The 19,855-nt window shown below is 57.6% G+C and overlaps 1 protein-coding gene across 4 annotated transcripts in view; it reads right to left on the reverse strand.

Moving 5' to 3' along the window:
- Window positions 1–437: 437 nt before the first annotated feature.
- The window catches only part of ABCG1 (ATP binding cassette subfamily G member 1), a 57,244-nt gene continuing 37,826 nt past the window's right edge, over window positions 438–19,855 (reverse strand). Inside the window, exons 3-16 of one of the 4 annotated variants that reach the window (XM_039245449.1) lie at window positions 18,515–18,632; window positions 16,778–16,910; window positions 14,451–14,501; window positions 10,160–10,305; window positions 9,766–9,889; window positions 8,775–8,889; window positions 6,877–7,025; window positions 6,601–6,702; window positions 5,546–5,714; window positions 4,445–4,545; window positions 4,172–4,330; window positions 3,255–3,338; window positions 2,871–2,989; window positions 438–1,297 (exon numbers count right to left, since the gene is read on the reverse strand). In XM_039245449.1, the coding sequence (XP_039101380.1) occupies window positions 1,069–1,297; window positions 2,871–2,989; window positions 3,255–3,338; window positions 4,172–4,330; window positions 4,445–4,545; window positions 5,546–5,714; window positions 6,601–6,702; window positions 6,877–7,025; window positions 8,775–8,889; window positions 9,766–9,889; window positions 10,160–10,305; window positions 14,451–14,501; window positions 16,778–16,910; window positions 18,515–18,632 (1,799 nt within the window). In that variant the 3' untranslated portion in view covers window positions 438–1,068. Of the gene's footprint in view, window positions 1,298–2,870; window positions 2,990–3,254; window positions 3,339–4,171; window positions 4,331–4,444; window positions 4,546–5,545; window positions 5,715–6,600; window positions 6,703–6,840; window positions 7,026–8,774; window positions 8,890–9,765; window positions 9,890–10,159; window positions 10,306–14,450; window positions 14,502–16,777; window positions 16,911–18,514; window positions 18,633–19,855 lie in introns of all 4 variants that reach the window. The other 3 variants (XM_039245448.1, XM_039245451.1, XM_039245450.1) reach the window with 3 other exon arrangements.

Consider the following 19,855-nt stretch of genomic DNA (forward strand, 5'->3'; position numbering starts at 1 on the left):
GGGGGAGCAGCTCCATTTCCTTTGTCTTCTTCTGACCTCCCCACTGTGGGCACACGGCCCCTGATAGCTGGTGGGCACACGGGCCCCGGTTAGCAAGCCAGAGGTCGTCTCTGGGCTGTGACACGGACACCAGCCCAGCCAGGGCTGAGAAGGTGGAGAAGCCACAGAGACAGGCTGTGGGAGGTGGCACTGCCCGCACCCTGTCCACGGCTCGGCCACACCGCACCGGCCACACAGTCTTCGCCACTTGCTTGCAATCGCCTCGGATGCCCTGGGATCTGGGTGCCCTCGCCCCGCTGCAGGCGGGTCCCCCTCACGGTGGCTCCCCTCACAGACCTCCGAGGCCCCCCCCCAGGGACTTTCCGCAAGCCTGGCACCCCCAGTGCCGCGGAGGTAGTTGACGTGATGCGTGAGGAAACAGACATGTGGGAAACATCAACAAGGCTAATTTCCTAGACATGTTTTTAAGCAAAATTGAGGTGGTGAGAAAGTTAGGAAGAAATAAACAATATGGTTTGCTTAAAATAAGAAGAGCGTGGGGTGCGGGGGGCGCAAAACTGCGGGGGGGAGCCTCGGCCAACCTCACCCTCCAGTTTTCCTCACGACTTTTTGAAATCCTGGGGGCTGAGCGCGTGCAGCTCCAGAGCCTTCCATCTGCTGGCACCGCGTGTCCGTCTGGTGCAGCCGCCCGTGAAGTTCAACCCCTCGTCTCTCGAAGCCAAGCGGGTTATGTACCCTGAATCGTGTTCTTCGACGTAAAAAGATACAGTTTCTTCAACTGAACGAGACTCAGCGGCTTTTGGCTTGGAAGGTGACCTCTCCGTGGAGGAGGCGGCCGGAGGGAGGGCGACAGCGACGGTCACGAGGCCGGCCCTCCCCCGCGGCCCGCCCGCCCTCGGCACCTTCTTCCCCGGCGGGGCCAGAGAGGGGGACGGAGAGACGAGCCGGCCCGGCCGCCGGGGCTGGGGGGCAGGGGCCCTGTGTCCGCGGGCGCCGCCCGCCGCCGCGATCCCACAAGTCCTCCTGGGCCGCGGTGCCCGCTGCGCCCTCTGCCAGCACGCAGGTGCTTTACCTCTCCGCTCGGATTTTGTATCTCAGGACGAAGTAGGCGATGAGGCGCAGGGAGATGAAGAAAACCCCCAGCACGATGAAGTCCAGGTAGAGCGTGGCACCTTCCACGTCCAGCTCCCGCAGGATGGCCTCCGACTTCTGGAAGTGGCACGTCTCGTCGATGCCACAGTGCAGGTCCTCCCGGTCCAGGCCGTAGATGGAGAGGATGACCCCTTCGAACCCGTACCTGCGAGGAGGGCGCGCAGCGTGAGCACCGCTCTGCCCGCGGCCAGCCCTGGTCCGCGGCGCGGCCCCCTCCCTTCCCCAGCCCCGCACTCATGGAAATGATTCCCAACCTGCAACATCTTCCCAGGACAAATGCGCCCAACAGCTAAGGCTTTTCTGATTTTTGTTTCTCCCTGGGCCTCTACCCAGAACACCAAACCGAGTGTGTAGTAGGTGTTGGTTCAGGGGGGAAAATGAACTGGCAAGCTCTTTGATCAGGGCGCCTGGGGGGCTCGGTCGGTTGAGCGTCTGACTCTTGATTTTGGCTCAGGTCATGACCTCACAGTTCGTGGGATGGAGCCGGGTGTTGGGCTCTGCGCTGACAGTGCGGAGCATGCTTGGGATTCTCTCCACCTCTCCCCTGCTCCTGTTCTCTCTCTCTCTCTCTCAGAATAAATAAACATTTTTTAAAGAGCTTTTTGATCACCTCTGATATTACATACTTTTTTTTAACAGTTAAACAGAATAAAGGATCTCATCACCTTTGAAGGACTACAGCACATTTAAATAAAACCCTTCTGGAGGCGTCTGGGTGGCTTAGTCAGTTAAGTGTCCGACTTTCGCTTAGGTCATGATCTCACGGTTCATGGGTTTGAGCCCCGCATCGGGCTCTGTGCTGACTGCCAGCTCAGAGCCTGGAGCCTGTTTCAGTCTGTGACTCCCTCTCTCTCTGACCCTCCCCTGCTCATGCTGTCTCTCTCTCTCTCTCTCTCCTAGAAATAAATAAAACATTAAAAAAATAATAAATAAATAAATAAATAAATAAATAAAACCCTTCTGTCTCATGTCTCCTTATGTCCCAGCGCCAGAATAGAAACACCGATTTTAGGAAGAAAGATGTGGGTTTCTGATTTCTTGGGGCTGGAACGCACACCGATCGCTGAAACTCTGTATGAGAGCTTTGTTTTGATTCTGTTTTCCTGAACAATGCATGTGGGTCTGAACTGACATTCTAGAAAGGCTGGGTCCCAGCTTCGGGTCTTGTGTGTCATGTGGAGTCGCTCCAGCAGCCAGGGGGCACGTTGCCCCATGAGGCCAGCGTGCCAGGAGCCCCGAGCAGAGAGGATGAGGTCCCAGCGCCGCAGTGCGCGGGGGACCCGGTCACTCTTGGTCAGAGATAGTAGGATGTTTAAAACGTGACTTGGTATCTACTGGGTTTTACAGAGTCGGAGCCCTGTTACGAGCGCTGTTCATTCCCGAGAGGAGCAAGGTTCTTAAAATGCAAACGCTCTGCCCCAGCAGCTCGCCAAAACGCGCAGAATTCGGGGTCCGCTGCGGCTTCTCCAAGGCACGCACTGCTGGTGTTTATCTTATCCCTGCATGTGCGCGCGTGTGTGTGCGTGTGTGCGCGTGTGAGTGTGTGTTGGTGACAAGGAGGACACGTGAGACCCAGGGAAGACGTGAACGGCACCCACAGCCTTGGATCCATGACGCCAGCACCCGGCTGGCCTGTAGCTGATGGCTGCGAAGAGGCTTTTGGCCCCTCCGTGAGCTCACACGGGGCTCTGGGGCAGGAAAGACGCCACACACGCTACCTGACGTAGGAGATGTACGACATCCACTGCAGGTAAGTCGGGATCGTGTCGAAGCTGACGAAGAACCCAGAGAAGAGGAGGACTGGGATGGCCGTCACGGGTCCCACAAAGGTGGCCACCTGGCGGGACACAGGGAGCAAGTGCTCAGGGGCAGCAGCTGAGGTCCTGCCCGATTTCCTCAAGTGTCCCCAGGGGCCCATATGCCACGCGTCTGGAGGGTCACCGGCAGCTGGGGAAGGGCCAGGGCGTCGGGCTGGGGCCCAGGAGGCCACGAAGCCCCCGCCCGCCCTCCGCCAGCAGCCGGTCTCCACGCAGGGAGGGGCTGGAGGTCGTGCCGGGAGATCAGCGGGCCCCAGCCGAGGGGACGGGAGGCTGAGAGCCTGCCGCGGGGCGGTATCGGGGGCCGCAGCGAGTGGCCGTGAGGCAGCAGGTACCGGGTCTGCAGGACTGGACGGCCGGGTGCTGCCGCTGTGTCCGGGGCAGGAAGGGCCGTGAGCACCGCCCCCTGGGCACTCGCCACAGCTTGGGGGGCCGAGCACTTTCCACGGCCACATCCCGTGGATGCCATCGCCATTCCTATCCATGGAGGGGGGCCACCCTAGAGACCGAGCAGTCCCTGGCAGTGGGGTCTGAAGATGGAGACGGGGGTCCTTCACACCCAGTGGCAGGTGGGGGTGTGGGGTGTCCGCGAGTCACCAGCGTTGTGGCTTTGCTTTGGGCGACAGAACTAGCCTGGGCAGCCTGAAGCCACAGACATGCGGAAAGTGCAAAAGCAGGTGGGGCTGGAGGGTTGGAGGGCAGGGCGGCGCTAGGTCTGTGAAGGGTGCGTGAAGCCCCAGAGGGCATGTGGGCAGGATAGGGGCATAGTCTGCAGCTGGGGGGGCCACAGGGCAGAGGAGTGGATCCCCCAGAGGCTGCAAACCATAGGTCTCTGAGCCAGTGGCATGGCCCTGACCCCACCATACTGCCTCTCTGGGCCTCAGTCTCCACACCTGTGAAATGGGGACAGCGTCACCCCCAGCGTGTGGGTGTGTGTGGGGCTCCGTGCACCTTTATGCAGAAAGCACTAGAAACAGCACCTGGCACGCAGCAAGTGTCACCTAAGGGCACCTGCTGCTGTCAGCGTGGCAACCCTGACCGACCACGAGAGTGTGATTCCTCCCCCTCGTGAAGCCAATCCAGGCAGCCGAGGTAGAATCAGGAGGAAGGGGCTGGGGCGGGGGAGGGCAGCCTCCCTGGCTACACTGGCCCAGGCGGCGAAGGGAGGCCCCCCACGGGGTGTTTCCTCCACGGATGCCTACCTGCAGGGACGTGGATGCCGCCCCGATCAGCAGACCCAGGGACTGGGCCACCAGAGAGGTCATGGTGCCCAGCGCGGCAAAGAGGACGAACCTCACGGCGTCGGACGGCTGTGATGTCATCCAGTATACGATACTGCAGTAGGCCACGGGGAACATGATCTGGAAGCACAGGGTCCGTCACCCTCCTGCGATGCGGCCTCCCCCCGCCCCCCACTACGGGCAGCGACGGAGAGCCCTCGCCCCTCTTCCAATCGTGCCCCTGCGCCAACACACCTGGAAGGGGACGTCGGCCATGGTCTTGGCCAGGTAGTAGGCCTTCAGGCTGTACCAGTAGTTCAGGTGCTCCCGAAGAAACACCCCCATCTCCAGGGGGACTAGGGGACAGAAGGACGGGAAAGGGTCAGGCGGACATGGCCGGCAAGCCGGAGGTTCGCCCAGGCGACCTCCCGCCGAGCTGGAAGCCACCACGTGGGCCTGTGCGCCTGCGGCGCTCAGAGGCTGAGCGAAAACCTATGAAATGATTTACCAGCCTGGAAAAACTGCCAAGCGTCTGTATAAGCCGAAGAGCCACCGAGTGGAAAATCAAAGAGCGGAGGACATCTTGGATACTGAGCATCACTTTGGTGATGTGCTCAAGTATTTACGGCTAACCTCACCACTGACCGGTGTGGTTCCTTCCATGGGCAAGGGCCCAGCTGGTCCTGGGGACTCAGGGCCACTCAGGGCAGGGGGGGGGCTGTTATGCGGGAGTTCACTGTCAGCCCGAAGTGAGCAAGGGCAGTGCGCTCTGCAAACGATCTGGAACTACACAGAGATCCATCCAGAATAGCTTCATCCACTCCCAAACTTGGCCACAGCGGGCTCTCTTAATAAGTAAATGAGGGGGGCTGCCTGGGGGACTCAGTCCATTAAGCATCCGACTTCGGCTCAGGTCATGAGTTGGAGCCTCACGTCGGGCTCTGTGCTGACAGCTCAGAGCCTAAAGCCTGTTTCAGGCTGTGTCTCCCTCTCTCTCTTCTTCTTACCCACTCACACTCTGTCTTTCTCTCAAAAATAAACATTAAAAATTTTAAAAAATAATATGTGAACGAGGTCATGCTAAAGCAGTAAAATGTGAGGGATTCCTGATTAGAACACCTTTCAGAAACCCCCCGTCAGCCTTCCACCATGCTCACACATTTGTCATTAGTGATTAATTCCTTTGGTTTAAACCTGGTATGTATTTTCTTGTCTAAGAGAAAACACGATAGTACCTGTCAACCAAGAAAATGGTACTTTGAAAACCCGAGATGTTACGGGTCAGGAAAGTCATCCGTGGGCCGAGCCCTGGTCTCAGCGCCCTGTGGGTGGGTGGGTGTAGCGTCAGGCACTCACACGTGAGAACGGTGGGCATCAGGGCCGCGAACATGAGGAACAGCATGGAGAAGAAGAGGAAGCCGGAGTTGCTCAGGACCTTCTTGGCTTCGTTCCCGATGCCCAGGTACAGCAGGCCGATGAGGAGGCCGATTCCGATGTGCGACGTGACCCGCAGGTGCGTCAGGACCTGGGGGCGGACACGACACTCAGCGGCCTGCGAGTGCGTTGGGCAAAGGCGAGGGCGCCAAGGCTTTTGGGGGCACCGGCCCCACTCTCTCTTCCAGGAAAACAAGCCCGAACCCTAGGCCAACTCGCACACGCTCACACGCTCACACACAGAACTTTATGCTGTGAAAACAGTAGCAATTGTCCTGCCTGAATCACCTTCGCAAAGGACACAAAGGTCAGGGAGGATGAGTCAACAGTGCTGGGGCGGGGGGGGGGGGGGGGGGGGGGGGGGGCGAAGAATGGATACATCTGAGGCCCCTCCTCGGAGCGTACCGGCCGGGCGGCCACCAGCCCTCCAACTTTCAAAGTAGACCCCAGAGGCCCTACTGGGCGCTCAGCCGCCCTCGGCAGGTAGCCGTCAGCTTGTCCACTGGACTCACCACCGCCCGCCTGACGGGCCCTGTACACTGCGGGCACCTGTGTCCCCAGGGACTCCTTGAGGGAGGAGCACTCCCACTTGGGCCTGGCCAGTGGGGTGCACGTACGGGAGATGGTCTGCCGCCCCCAGCGGGAAGCTTACAGGCCACCTGTATTTCTCTCTCACGCTTGCCCTTTGCTGTGTCCCAGAAAAGGAGCCGTTTGTCCACTCTGGGCCCCAGGATGAGACACATGGGGCGGGGCCACAAGTCACAGCCGCCAACACACGACACGAGCGAGACACACGTGCTTCCTGTTGCAGCCACTGGCATTTGGGGACTGTTTGTCACAGCAGCGTCGTGGAGGGGAAGCTGACTGATGCAAATGCAGGGAAAGCGGTCTGAAAGCCCGATCAGGACGAATAAAGCGGAAAACGGCCGGACACACAGCCTCCTCTGCCACGAGGCGATATTTGCAAACAGCCTTACCGAATCCCTCATGATGCTGAGGAAGGTCCTTTTGAAGAGGATGCAGAACTGGGTGAGGCAGCTGGCCGAGAAGCTGTGACAGCCTTCCATGGAGGTGGAGTCCTGGGGACACGCGCAGAAGGGGGAGGAGGGGTGAGCCGCCAGCCCGGACGCACCGCCCCCCGGCTCGGAGCCCCCATGCAGCGGCGTGCAAGGGGCAACATGCAGCCGTCCCGCAGGGGGGCCGGGGGTGTGCATTACCTTTCTCAACCCCTTTAAGCGTTTTGCCTGCTTTACCTCTTCAGAGGGCCGGTGCCAAAGAAAAGGGTTCACCTCGGCATCCCCCCCGGGCTCTTTCCTGTGGTCAGGGTCACACATGCCCTCCCGGACGGCTCTCACCAGGCGGCTGTTCTGGTCACCGTATTCACCGGACGCTACCTCCATGACTGTAGGAGACACAGGCGGGTCAGACCCAGGCCCCAGAGAGGTGCCCCCAGGTCGCTCCCATGAACCTAGGCCTTGCTCATTTTACAACAACACAACCATGAACCTCGCAGGGATATTTTTAACCGATTATACGGATGCTGCGTCACATGATGAAATCATTTCTCAGCCAGTGTTTTTTCAGCCCTAAGCTCCCTCCCCCCACCCAGCAAGGCCATTTATCATGTCAGGATCCTAGAAATGCAAGTTCAGGTGGTGGTGCCAGGGAGTCTGAGAGGTCATTAGCTCATGCATCTATTAACTTATCCACCCGCTGATGTTAATCGAGTGCCTGCTTCGGGAGCCAGGAGAGGAGCAGAGGGGGCTTGGCTGTCCCTATGGGCTTAGGCGCAAGTGATTCTTCAGGACCATGGAGAAGGGCCCGGAGCCACCCCGCTGCGTGGGACCGTCAGCCCCACCTCTCTATCCCCAGAAAGAGTGTCAGACGCCGTCTCTGTCTCCCTCGGGCCTCTCCTTGGCCCTTGGTTCCACACCCCACACCCACCGCTGCTCCTTCCTGCTCTCCATCTGAGGTCTTTGTGCGTCCTTCTCACGGCCCCACCTCTCACTAACATCCTTGCTGAGCCCCAAAGTCCCCGGCCTTGATTTTTTAGCCCTGTCCTCTGGCAAAACCAGGTGTCAGCTTTTCCTGAGCCTGAACCCCTAAACCTGGGCAGCCAAGCCCTCTCAGATCCCGTCATAAACCAGGACATGATGCCTGGAGACTGGAGGGACACAGCCACAAGCCCAGGAACGCGGGAGCCACCAGGAGCAGGAAGGACCCGCCCCTGGAACTTTCAGGGGCAACACGGCCCTACCCACACCTCGACTTCTGGCCCCCAGAACCACTAGAGAATGAATTTCTGCTGTTTTCGGCCACTCGGTGTGTGGCTCAGCAGTCATGGGAAGGCAGGAGGTGCCGGCAAAGATTGGACCCTAGCACCGGGGCAGAGGTGGGGGAACAGGACTGAGTCAGGGGTCTCCAGCACTTGGGGGTCTCGTAAACATGAAGCTGGAGAGAAAGAGAAGGCGACAGGGGTGCCAGCGACTGGAGGTGGAGGAAGACACTTGGTTTTGGAGACATGGCCTGGAGAGGCTGTTGGGTTTGCTGACAGCCGTGCGGGGAGACATGATGTGGAGGAGACCCAGTGAGGGGACAGTGATGGCTGGCAGTGGTCAGTGCCCTGGAGGGCGTGGGCCAAGGGGGGAGGCCAGGGGAGGCACCTCGGAGCACCGCCAGCATGAAGGTGTGGGCCCCCACGTCTCAAGGCGTGCCCAGCGCCCAGCCCCAGGACTGCCGACTCAGGAGGGTCTCAGACCATCAACACGGTCTCTGGACTCTGAGCGTCGCCTTTTTTGTGATGTTTGGTCAAAATTTAAAACAGCATTTTAACAATTCAGTGAATCGATGCAGAAGGTCCCTTTTTTTTTTAAAGGTTATTTCTTTTCAGAAATGACTTCCTTTAAATCAGAAGCCCAATACACCCAGCATTAGGAAAGTCTGCTCCCAATAGCTCCCTTGTTCTAGTTCCCAGCTATCTGATCTGGAGGAAAGAAAACCTCTTATCTGTTCTTAATAACTCCACCACAGGGTGGCCTTTGAACCATGTCAAGGAATTCCAAATGTGGGGGCTTCAGGTAGAAGTTGAAACCCACTGAAAGCAAAGAAAAGCCTTTTTTTTTCCCCTCCGGATGGTCAAGGCTCTACTTACCAAAATCAGCGGGGTTGTGGTACGTGGGGCAATTCAGACCCAACTCCCTCAGGTATGGTACAAGATTTGAGACTTTCCCCCGGTACACACATTGTCCTTGACTAAGGACATAAAGCTGGAAAAAAGTAAGGAGAAGGAGAACACCAACCTTGTCTTCCGTTGTAAAGCAACAAGAGCTGTCAATCCATCCACCCCTCCATCCACCCACCTACCCATCCATCCACTCAACCATTTATCCACTCATCCATCCATCCACCCACCCACCTATCTGTCCACCACTCATTCAACCTTTCATCCATCCATCCTTCCATCCATCCACCTGTCATCCATCCAACATCCATCCATCCACTGATCCACCCATCCACCCACCACCTATTCAACCTATTCACCTATCCATGTATTCATCCTACATCCATCCACCCATCCATCAATCAATTTCTCTTGCATTCAGAAGAGCTATACAGTCCCTCCCCCAAATTGCTAAAGTTCAAAGGGAACTTTAAGTCAGGGAAGGTATCATGTGGACAGGCATTACTTTATTATATTGCTTCTTGCCCTCTCACACTAACTGCCTGCTAAGAAAGATTTTGAAATTACACACATTTCATCCCTGGGTCTTTTCCCCCCCTCATTTTAATATCAAAACCTAAGATTTATAAAAGAGATGATGTTGTACACATATGATAACCTGCCATTTAATTCTGTAAAGCAGGTGTTCCCCATCTTTACATGGGTGGGGGTGGACAATGAAGCCTCAGTAATGTTAGTGACTTGCCCAAGATCCCTTGGCCAGATATCAGCCGGAGAGAGGGAACACTGGCCAGCTCTTTTGACCCTTTCCTGCCCTGCTACCTTAGCTGCCGATGACTCGAAAGTCGTAGGAAAAACCACACTTAAGGCCACTCAGATTGAGTGACACCTCCAGGAACCAACAGCAGCAGAATCCCCGGGATCTGGTTTCACTTGGGCTATCATCAAGTGGCCTGCACACCTGGTCAAAGAGCTCGAAGAGCTTGGCGCTGGGCTGGTGGACGGTGCAGATGATGGACCTCCCTCCTTGGGCCAGCCCTTTCATCAGGGAGACCACCTGGAAGCAAGAGGCGCTGTCCAGGCCGCTGCAAGGCAAGGGGCACCGTGAGATGCCTGTGGGACCCCAAACCATTCCCCATATTCCGCGCACCTTGGGGAGGCCTGTGCTGTCGTGTCTTCTAGAGGCAGATGGGGAGAGGGAGGGAAGTCAGGCCTCCCCTCGGGGACCCCAGGGATAGGAGAAAAGGACTGGCAGGCAGCGCACATGCCTCCCCCCTTCTGAGGCTGCCCCAGGGGCGCCCTGGAAACACTGCTCATGGGGAGGGCAGGGCTCTCCCCTCCGTGGCTCTGACTACCTGGTGGGCTCATCGAAGAACATGACGGGAGGGTTGTTCACCAGCTCCAGCGCGATGGCCAGGCGCTTCCGCTGGCCACCCGAGAGGCTTCCGGTCCTCGTGTTGGCACAGGAGAGCAAGCCCAGAGCCGTCAGGATCTCCTTGACCTGGGGAAGCAACGGGCCAGCGTGCCCATCAGGGACCGCCCGCCACACCTCACCACCTACAGGGCCCGCGCGGAAACACCTGCCGCCTCCCGCATCCCACTCATGGACACACGTGGACGGGACGGCAGAGCGGGGCTCAGCGCCCAGTGGACAGGTGAGGCTCCACGTCCGAGGTCCCGATGTGGGCCCGGGAGGCTGGGAAGCAGTGCTGGAGCCTGGCCCGCCTGGGGCGGGGTCCCCGATCTGCCTCCTGCAGGGGTGACCTTACAGGCCCCTTGAAGCCTCGCTCAGGGCCCGGGCAGGGAAGGTGCTCAATCACCGTGTGTAGATGGGGTAGATGGGCAGACGCACAGGCAGAGGATGATGGGGTTTCTGACTAGCACAAAGAGGGGAGGGCCATCATGGTGGTTAAATGAGACAAGGATGAAAACACCTGGCACAGAGCCTGACACACAGGAAGCATTTAATCAACAGCGGCTGCCAATGACACCAGTCCTAGTGCCTGAGGCTCCTGTAGACGCGCGCCCCGCAGGCCAGGTCTCTTGGGAGGAAGGAAAGCGGCCCCTTCGGCACTTGTCAATAGAAGAATCAGGAATCTGACATGCCAGCAAGGCCAGGGAACCGCTTAAAGCCATCACCACCTTCCACGGTGGCCCCGCCGACACCGGCTCCAGGAAGCAGGCTGGGTACCAGGTATAAACAGCCCACTGTGACTAAGCCTCCCTGTCTGCTCTGGATGATCGACCCAGTAGCGGCTCAGGGAACAGAGCATCAGCAGGCTTGAGTGCAGTGACTCCCTAGAGGCAGCCCTGGGAAAGTGTGGTCCATTTCCACTGTCCCGCATCCACACCAGGCTCACCGCCCAGGGCCAGCCCTCCTGTCAGGACACACCCGCCCACCATCCATGGTGGCAGAAGCGGGTGGCCCCCAGTCCAGTGGCTTCTCTGGGGAGATGAGGTCATCCCAAAGGAGAAGGAACTCCCGGAGAAGAAAATTTTCACCCCGGCTCTTGAATTCCTGATGCACAGTCAGTGCAGAAGGCAAGGCTGGGGAGGTGGCAAGAGCTAGGGCACCCCTGCTGCACAGCCTGGGAGGCAGTGGGGTCAGAGGGACCTGGGTCTGGATGTCACCAGCCTCTTCCCTCGCTGGTCCGTAAAACCCAACCCATGGCCTTTCTACAACACACTGTATTTAAGGAATCCCAACCTGGAAAGAAGGTCAGCAAGATTGTCTGGGAAGGGCCATGAAAGGGGGGGCCTTGGAGGGGGGCCTGGCCCACATTCCTTCCCCTGCAGACAGCATCTGTTGGCTTTCCCAGAGCCACCAAGCTCGTGCTGTCTTCCAGAACCACAGAATGAAGAGTCATTCTGGTTGTTCCAGGCTCGCCTTTGGGGTCCTGCCCCAGCACGGAGCATCCCTCTCCTGTCCACAATCTGTCCTCTCGGGGCTCCCTCCTCGGGGTCGGGCATGGCCCCACTCCGCGTACCTCTGGCCCCACAGACAGGATGCAGGGGTTGGAGGCAAATGTCAGTGCCTGCCCTTCTCCTGCCCATCCAGCCTGCTTCTGGCGTTCTCTCAAGAGTGATGCTCTGCTGGGTGGTTTTGTTCTAAACCTAGTCAGAAAGAGCAGTGTCCCGGACCTGGGAGACCTTGGTCCTGAGGGAGCCCCTTGCTGGGGACCCTCAAGGGCTGAGGATGCTTTTCTGGGAACCAAGGAAGGCTGCAGACAACACATTCCATTACTTACTAGTACATTCCATTCTAGGGGCGCCTGGGTGGCTCAGTGGGTTAAGCATCTGATCTTGTAGTTCATGAGTTTGAGCCCTGAGTCGGACTATATGCTGACAACTAGGAACCTGGAGCTGCTTCAGATTCTGTGTCTCCCTCTCTCTCTGCCCCTCCCCCGCTCATACTCTGTCTCTCTCTCTCAAAAAATAAATAAACACTAAAAATTTTTACAAAATAGAACATTCCAATCTATTGTGTTTCCACAAGACACAAACAACTGTAATGTAAGCTGGGGGGAAATGAATCACAGCAGGCACTCTCTGCTGTTTCATCCTGGAAATAACCACCCAATCCGGCAGATACATTCTTGGGGGAGGTGGGACCGACACTTGGCAGAAGACCAGAATGGAGGCTTCTGGTGAGAAACGTGTGTGGGACCCAAGACCACCCCTAGGCCCTCCAGGGATGGCTCGCAGCCTTGCTCAGTCAGCAGCAGACGAATCTGAAGATGGGGCAAGGCTCTTGCTCCCTCGGGATGATTTAGCCACACAGTTGTCAGGTAAACCCAGCTGAGAACAGCATGAGGCTCTGGTCTGGTCCGTGGCTTAGGTCAGGTGTATGGAGGACAGGGTGTGGCCCACCTGGGAGACACCTCTCCCCACCAGGAAGGCCTCCCCAAAGACCCTGATCAGCTCCCTGATGGGCGCTGGAAGCTGGCTTCTGAAGGCCATGACTTAACAGACACGGCTGGCTCAGGAAGCAAAAGGGCTTGTGTGTGTCGATACAGAATGTCAGCTGAGAAGCACGCATTGCCCTCCCGGTCCACCAGCAAAAGCTACATTCCTGTTCCCTTTCCCCACGGAGAGGATGGTCCAGGTGGGTCATGCGATGGGAAAATCACCCTGTGTCTGCTCTGTGGAGCCACGAGCTAAGTCAGCTTCATGCTGCCCCGGAAGACCGGTGCGGCCGTGGCCTCCGGCCCTCGTCTGGACAGACGAAGGTCCAGACTGCTGGGGACAGTGACCCAAGGTTATCCAGCGGATCCAAGGAGGCCAGAGCTAAAGGGGCCCCCTGTGGACCTGGCTCCATCTCACAGCAGGACCGTTTCTATGTTAGCAAAGACCCTCGACCTCCCTTGCCCGCTCACCACCGTACTGTATAGTCCTGAGTGGAGCTATAAGCTGGTCCTCCCTTGCTCTGAGGGGCCTTCCCTCCACAGCTTTCCCCGGCGGGTCCGAGGTGGCTGCTCATTTCTGGAAGACCTTCCGCGTTCAGCACCAACGACCCAGCCCACCCCTCCCACCTTCCGAAAGGGGGTCCCTGGACTCCAGTAATCCATTTCCTTCCTTTGGACCTCAGAATAAAAGAACTCCGCAGGGAGCATCCTGACAGCCACAGGGGCCTTTGCTCTGCTCCCACCTGCTCTGTGTGGCTGACCCTGAGGGATCTGAAGGGTGCCCGCCGCCCGGGGGCACAGGGGAGACGAGGCGCCCCAGTGACACCCAGTATTGTTTTCACAGCACCCTTACGGAATATTAACTAGTATGTGCCATGGGAGACGGAGCAGACATGGGAAACAGAACTGGGGTTAATGTTTCTTAACTACGCTCTGCTCATCACTCCAGATTACAGCCAACGTGAGGCGCTGGCCAGCACCGCTGGTGCTGAAACTATGAGTCCTACTCTGTGCAGCCGGACTGTGGTCTTCCGAGTGTGTTGGAAGACAAGACAGCACTGCAGGGGTGGGATTCCGCCCAATTTTACTCTTCCACTGAAATCCCACTAGTGCCAGGCTGGCCGTGGAGCGGAGGAAAGTTGAGTTTCCCCCAGGTGATGTGTAAACATAAACCGGCCACACCCTCCACCGAGCAGGGCTTGCCGGCTCCCCGGGGGGTGCTGACCCAGCACCCTCCTTGTGTCCTGGGCTTTAGAGAAGCAAGGAGAATGGGGAATGAAAAGGATTCAAAGGTCTCCAGCATCCTGGAAACTTACTTATTTGATTTTTTTTAAGGCTGCTTAATGACATGTAAGAACCAAATTTCTTCTTGTGAGTGTGTGTGGGTAGAGAGGCTGGTTATTTTTAAGAGAATGACTAACCATCTTCATTGTTAGTGTTTTATTAAAGAAAACAACAGTGGAGTATAAAGCACACTAAACACTAAAAAGGGGCAGAGTGTTTGGTCTAACGTTGAGGCCAGTGTTCTCTGACCACCTAAGCCTTCCTGCTGTATCCTTGCTGTTTGGTGGCTGCGCCGAGAGCTTAGGTCTTGTGGCAAGGCGGCCACTCCTGGGTCCGGGCCACCAGCCCAGGACACACACTGAGATGTCACCGTCCCCCACACCAGGGCCTTCCCACACCTCTGCCAAGGGGATTTCACACACTTTCTGGACCACCTGTGGCCCATGCCCACACTTACCATCTCCCTCCTGCCTTCATCCTTCTCCTGGAGCTTCAGATGTGCGGACACCTGCAGTGCGGGGAATCGGAACAGACGGCAGTCAGCAGGGCAAACTCACTCACCACACCCACTGTGGGCTGGAGCCTGACCAGCCGTGCTGTCAGATGATGGGGGGAGACCCCCAGAGCTCTTGGCTTCCTACCCAACTTGGCTGAGCAAAGGCAGGGTCCCAGAGAGCAGCAAACGTGTGGGATGCCTCCTGTCCTCTCAGATGGCTCCTCTGCCACGCCCACAAGAGAAGGTGGGTTCGGGCAGCTGATAGATAAGGAAATCCCAGGCATCTGGGGCTTGAAGACCAGGCCACCTGTTAAACCACTGGAGAGCTTAACATTATCCACAGTGGGAGTGTTTACACCACAGAAGTTGGCAAGGACTAAATATAAGGACTCCCGAGTCACTGTTTTGTTTTGTTTTGTCTGAGATCCGGTTTGCCGCACACATCGCTGCTGGGTAAGACTGAGTAGCGATCCGCATCCAGTGTCGGCCCCGGTTCTGCCCTGCCGAGTTCCTGGGCCGCCCTGGGAGACAAGGAGCCTTTGCATCCTCAGGGCACACCTCCCACCCAGGGAACCAGGGGAGAGGCCAGGCCTGGGTGGCTCGCGGGGCCAGCCGCCTACCAGGTGACATCGAGTATCACCTGGAGGTCTGCCTGGTGGTGGTGAGGCTCAGAAGCAGCATGTGGAAAGGCACAGCTGTTGTGACACATGCCTGGGACTGGGTGTGGGTGGCCGGTGTCCTCCCACCCCTGTGACCTTCCGAAGTAAAAGGCATGACTTCCACAAGAAAGAGGTGATTTTCAAGGCATCATAAAATTCTCAAGATCAAAATCTAATTTAATTTCATTCTGAAAATGGATTTCACAGCACAGCCTGGTGACAGATTGGTGACAGTCACCAATCCTGTCTGTAAAACAAAGCTATGATTGAGCTGGAAATCGAAGTGAAGCTTCTCAGTTGGGTAACCAAGTGTTTATAGCTCAGTAACTCACCAAGATGCTAATCTCTGGTCTCCCAGGAGAAAGGCGAAATAGCAATTCAGAATTCAACTAAGTGTGAATTTTCTAAATCAACTGTTCTATTTGTAACCTCTCCTGAGTTCCCTGTGCCCCATCAGAATGGCCACATGGAGGCGGGAGAAGCTGTTAGGGGCACTGAGCACGTGCCTGCCGGCGAGGCCCAGCCTGGTGGAGGGGTCTCTTCTTCTAGAATGTTCAGCACCAGGGACATGAATGAAGACGACCCGCAGAGCAGGTCGGGGGCATGTTGCATATCCGACATCTTATCCTGCTTCACTTTGCTGATCTAAGAAGCCCTTGGAGCTGCCCTTCAGATAAAATGCCAGGCGGCTGCTCTCCAACCCTGCAGAGAGGTAGCTTTGCCCTGTCCAAGCCAGGAGCCCGGGGCAAGAGCTCTCTGGGCAGGAAAGTGAAGGTAAACGCCCGAGAACATTCCCTGCTGTGCCAGCAGGGGCCTGGAGGCCGCCCACCATCTGTTGCAGCGGGTGAGGCCAAGGCAGAAAAGCTGGCAGCCCCACGCACTAAATGTCCAGGCCGCTCCAGACCCCATCGTGCAGGCACCCTGGACTCACTGCCTAACTCTGGGAGGTGCCCCTTATATTGGGTGACTGTGCAGGGCCTGGCATGCAGTGGACGCACAGCAATTGCTGGTTTCACTCCCCCCCCACCGATCCCGGCCAGCAGGGGGGCCAAGGACAAGACCCTCAGGGCCCTAACGCAGGCACCAGATGGAGGAACTTGGGCCCAGAGCTACAAACAACTAAGGGCAGCTGACGGCCCACAGGCAGTAGGATTGTGGCCACCTCCCGGTGGTCACCCACAGCAGGTGGATCAAAATAACCTTAGGAACTCGACCATGATTTTGCCCCCCAGAAAAGTGCTTGTATGAGAAGCCAGGGTCTTGGGAATTTGTTTTCAGTGAAGCTGTCCAAACAGCATGCCTGGATTGAGAGCCGCGCTGGAGGGAGGTGGCCTGCACAGCCCCTGGCCCCAAGCCAGGCACTGCTCTGACGGAGGGGAGGGAGGGCGGCCCGTGCAGGTGGGCAGCCCACCATCATGGCTTCCTGCATGGAGGGGGAGGGGGGAGGGTGGCCCCAGTGTAGGTGGGCAGCCCACCATCATGGCTTCCTGCATTGGAGGGGGAGGGGTGGGAGGGAGGCCCGCACAGGTGAGCAGCTCACCATCATGGCCTCCTGCAGGGGCGGGGGTGGGAGGGGGTGGGAGGTAGGGGGTGGGGAGTGAGGTTGGCCCACACAGGTGAGTGGCTCACCATCATGGCTTCCTGCACGGTGAGGTGTGGCAGCAGCATGTCGTCCTGCATGATGTAACAGGACACCTTCCGGAAGCAGCGCAGATCCCGGGGCAGGCCGTTAATGAGGACGACCCCCTTCATGCCAGTCTCCCTGCAGAGTGGAGAGCGGACACTGTCAGCTCCCCCTCCAGGGCCCTGGGGAGGGAGGGGGGCCCTTCCCACATCTTCCCGCCGAACCATGGACCAAAGAGACACCAAGCGGCAGGAGGGGATGGGGCCCCAGAGCAGCACCAGGACTCGCAGGAAGGAGCTGCGTGGAGCCCATGCTCAGGATGGACCATAAGGTATGGAATCTGTAAGTAACCAGTGCTTATGAACAAAGATGCACGTGGGTGCTCCCACACGCAGACACCAGGGGCACGTGCACCCCCTACCCCCCCCCCACCGCTGTGCTGGGGTTCCTGAGATTGGCTTCTGCGTGATCTTGGGAGTGGCCAAGACTACACCAAAGGACAAGACTCTGAGGCTGGGGGTGTAACCACTACGTCAGAGCCAGTTCCCAAGGGCCGAGACGGAGTAGGCTCCCTGCGCACAGGTGGCTCAGAGGAGGGGTCTCAGCCCTGCATCCATTCGGCCACGTAGATTGTCCCCTGACCCAGTGACAGGTCAGAGCATGGCATGCACACCCCAGAGGCCTGAGGGGCACGGCCTCCCCCTCCCATCTGCACTGGCCCAGGGAGGCGTGATTGGGGGGTGCTGGCCTCCCCCCAAAGACCTACTTCCTGGATGTCTCTAAGCACAGAAACCCTGCAGGACTGTGGGGACCAGTGAAATTACGGCTGGTTTCCAGCCCCATCCCGGCCCGGCCATGACTGTGACCTTAGGCTTTTTCCTCCAGGCAATGAGCAGCCTCCTCCAGACAGGCTGCCCGAGTACCCCCAGGCCAGGCAGCAGCTGTGGGGGTGGGGTGCTGACAGTGGCTGCCCCCACGCTCCCCCGCCCCCACCCAAGCACCCCCTCGATACTGGGTGTTGACTCCAACCTTTAGATGTGAATGCAACAGGCAGGAATTTGTCATAAGTGAGGTTTTAAAAAATCCTAATTTCGGGCTTTAAGGAGCAATGCCGAGGCCCCAAGGAGAGGGGTGATCGTTATCTTTTTTGTCCAGGGGATGAAATTCTCCCGAGTATTAGCAGTACTTGCTAAAGTTAGCAAATGCCAGCCTGAGAGGTGAAGGCAGCCGGCTTTAGGAGGAGCCTGAGAGGTAAAGGCAGTCGGCTTTAGGAGGCCAGTTCTAACACTCGTAAGGACTGGGCTTTCTGGTGACGCCACCAGGAATGTCACCAGGCAGGATGTCCAGAAGACCTCAATTCACACTAGTCTCAGAGTTCTCCTGCCATCCCCTCCCCGGCCTTGACCTTCCCCCTCCTTCCTATCTTGCGTCCAGCGGCGCCTGAGCCCACGAGGGAGCCGACCCGCCCACTCCGTCCCGTGGCCTCCTTCCCCTGCACGCCAGGCCACTCTCCACGTCACGTGACACTGAGCAGGTGCTGCCCTTGAGCAGGTGCTGCCCTTTGACGCTTTCAAAGTCATGGCCTTCCCTGCAGGGCTTCCTTCCCAGATCCCAAGGCCTCAGATCAGAGTCTGTACAGAATCTGAAGTGACGGGATGAACAGAAGGGGACTGGCTCCCCCGACTGCCACCCCCGGCCAATAACAGGGCGAGACCCTGCTTCTCCGCAGCAGGCGTGCTCACCTGTATCCGGCCAGAATGTTCATGAGCGTGGACTTCCCGGCCCCGGAGGGACCCATGATGGCCACCAGCTCCCCGCTGTTGAACTTCCCAGAGATCCCTTTCAGAAGGGTCTTGTATCCTGCAGAAAGCACATCATAGCCGTTTCCAGCTGTCAATCACGGGGATAGTGGGCTTCACCGCCAGGCAGTACGAGCAAATCCACAAGGATACTTGACGTAACTGTGGCCTTAAAGCAAGATTTTACATGCACGGCATAAAATGCTGCACTCGGGGGTGAAAACCAGCCTCCTGTGTGCCTCTGTCTTCCTCAGTTGCGTGTCCCCTGTTATGTTAGCAGCGACCCGCACGAGTGCCCTGCTGTAATGTTTAAAAGCACTTGCACGTGCATTGTCTGGCCGTGCAGGGGATCCACCACCTCGTTTTGGAGTAAGCAGGTGTCCAGGGAGTCTGGTGTCTCCTTCAGGACCCCCGCAGCCAGTGTGAGCAGATCTTAACCCAGGGCCATGCCACCGGCCACGCCACTTCTGCCCCCAAGACGGTGAATGAGTGCCTTTATTAATGAAATGGTTATTATTTCCTTTATTTATCATTTATATACACATGAATTATTCATGCAAGATTTATTCATAAAGTTTCTCTTTCTAAATAATTAAAAATAGTATTAACTAATTAATAATTATGAGTTTATCATTTTGCAGCCACATCAAACTGCTTTGGAATTTCTGCCAAGTCTCCATCCTAGAGCCTCATAAAAGGGAAAGAACCACGTGCCGCAAAGAGAGCCGCGTCCGTCCGCCTCTGACGGACTCTTCAACGTGCGACAAACAATCAGACAGAGGCAGCCGGCCTCCCAGGTAGAGACTCCTAATTCAGGCCCATTTTCTCAGTTCCCGAGACACGTGCTCAGAAGGGCCCCTTCCAGGACCAGTCACACAAATGAACCCTTTTACCTCCCACACCCAGCACCCACAGCGGCCGGTGAAGCCCTCAAGGGAGCCCCTCATTTCAGACTTTCTCCCCAGTCACCGGCTGTATGCTCCTTGCACCCCCAAACCTGGAAGGGCCTGGGGGGGTTCTCGCCCAGCTATCTACTCGTCTTTCACAGATGGGGCACCTCAACACCGCACCTGTCACCATGTGCCACCTCGATGGGACAGGGAGTCCCTGAGGACTTGTTTAATCAGGCGGAGAGAAGCAGAAGCGAAAGGCAGGAAGCTTGTGGCCCTGCGATCTGCCTCATGACGGAGCACAGCAGTCGTCCGGGGAGATGAGCGCCGTTGGGGGGGGCGGGGTGGAAGGTGCAGAGGAACAGAGCACAAAGTCTGGGGGAGGAGCTCACGT

The sequence above is a fragment of the Hyaena hyaena genome, unplaced genomic scaffold (assembly GCF_003009895.1).
Source record: "Hyaena hyaena isolate Hyena2069 unplaced genomic scaffold, ASM300989v1 scaffold_254, whole genome shotgun sequence".
In the NCBI taxonomy this organism is placed as follows: domain Eukaryota; kingdom Metazoa; phylum Chordata; class Mammalia; order Carnivora; family Hyaenidae; genus Hyaena; species Hyaena hyaena.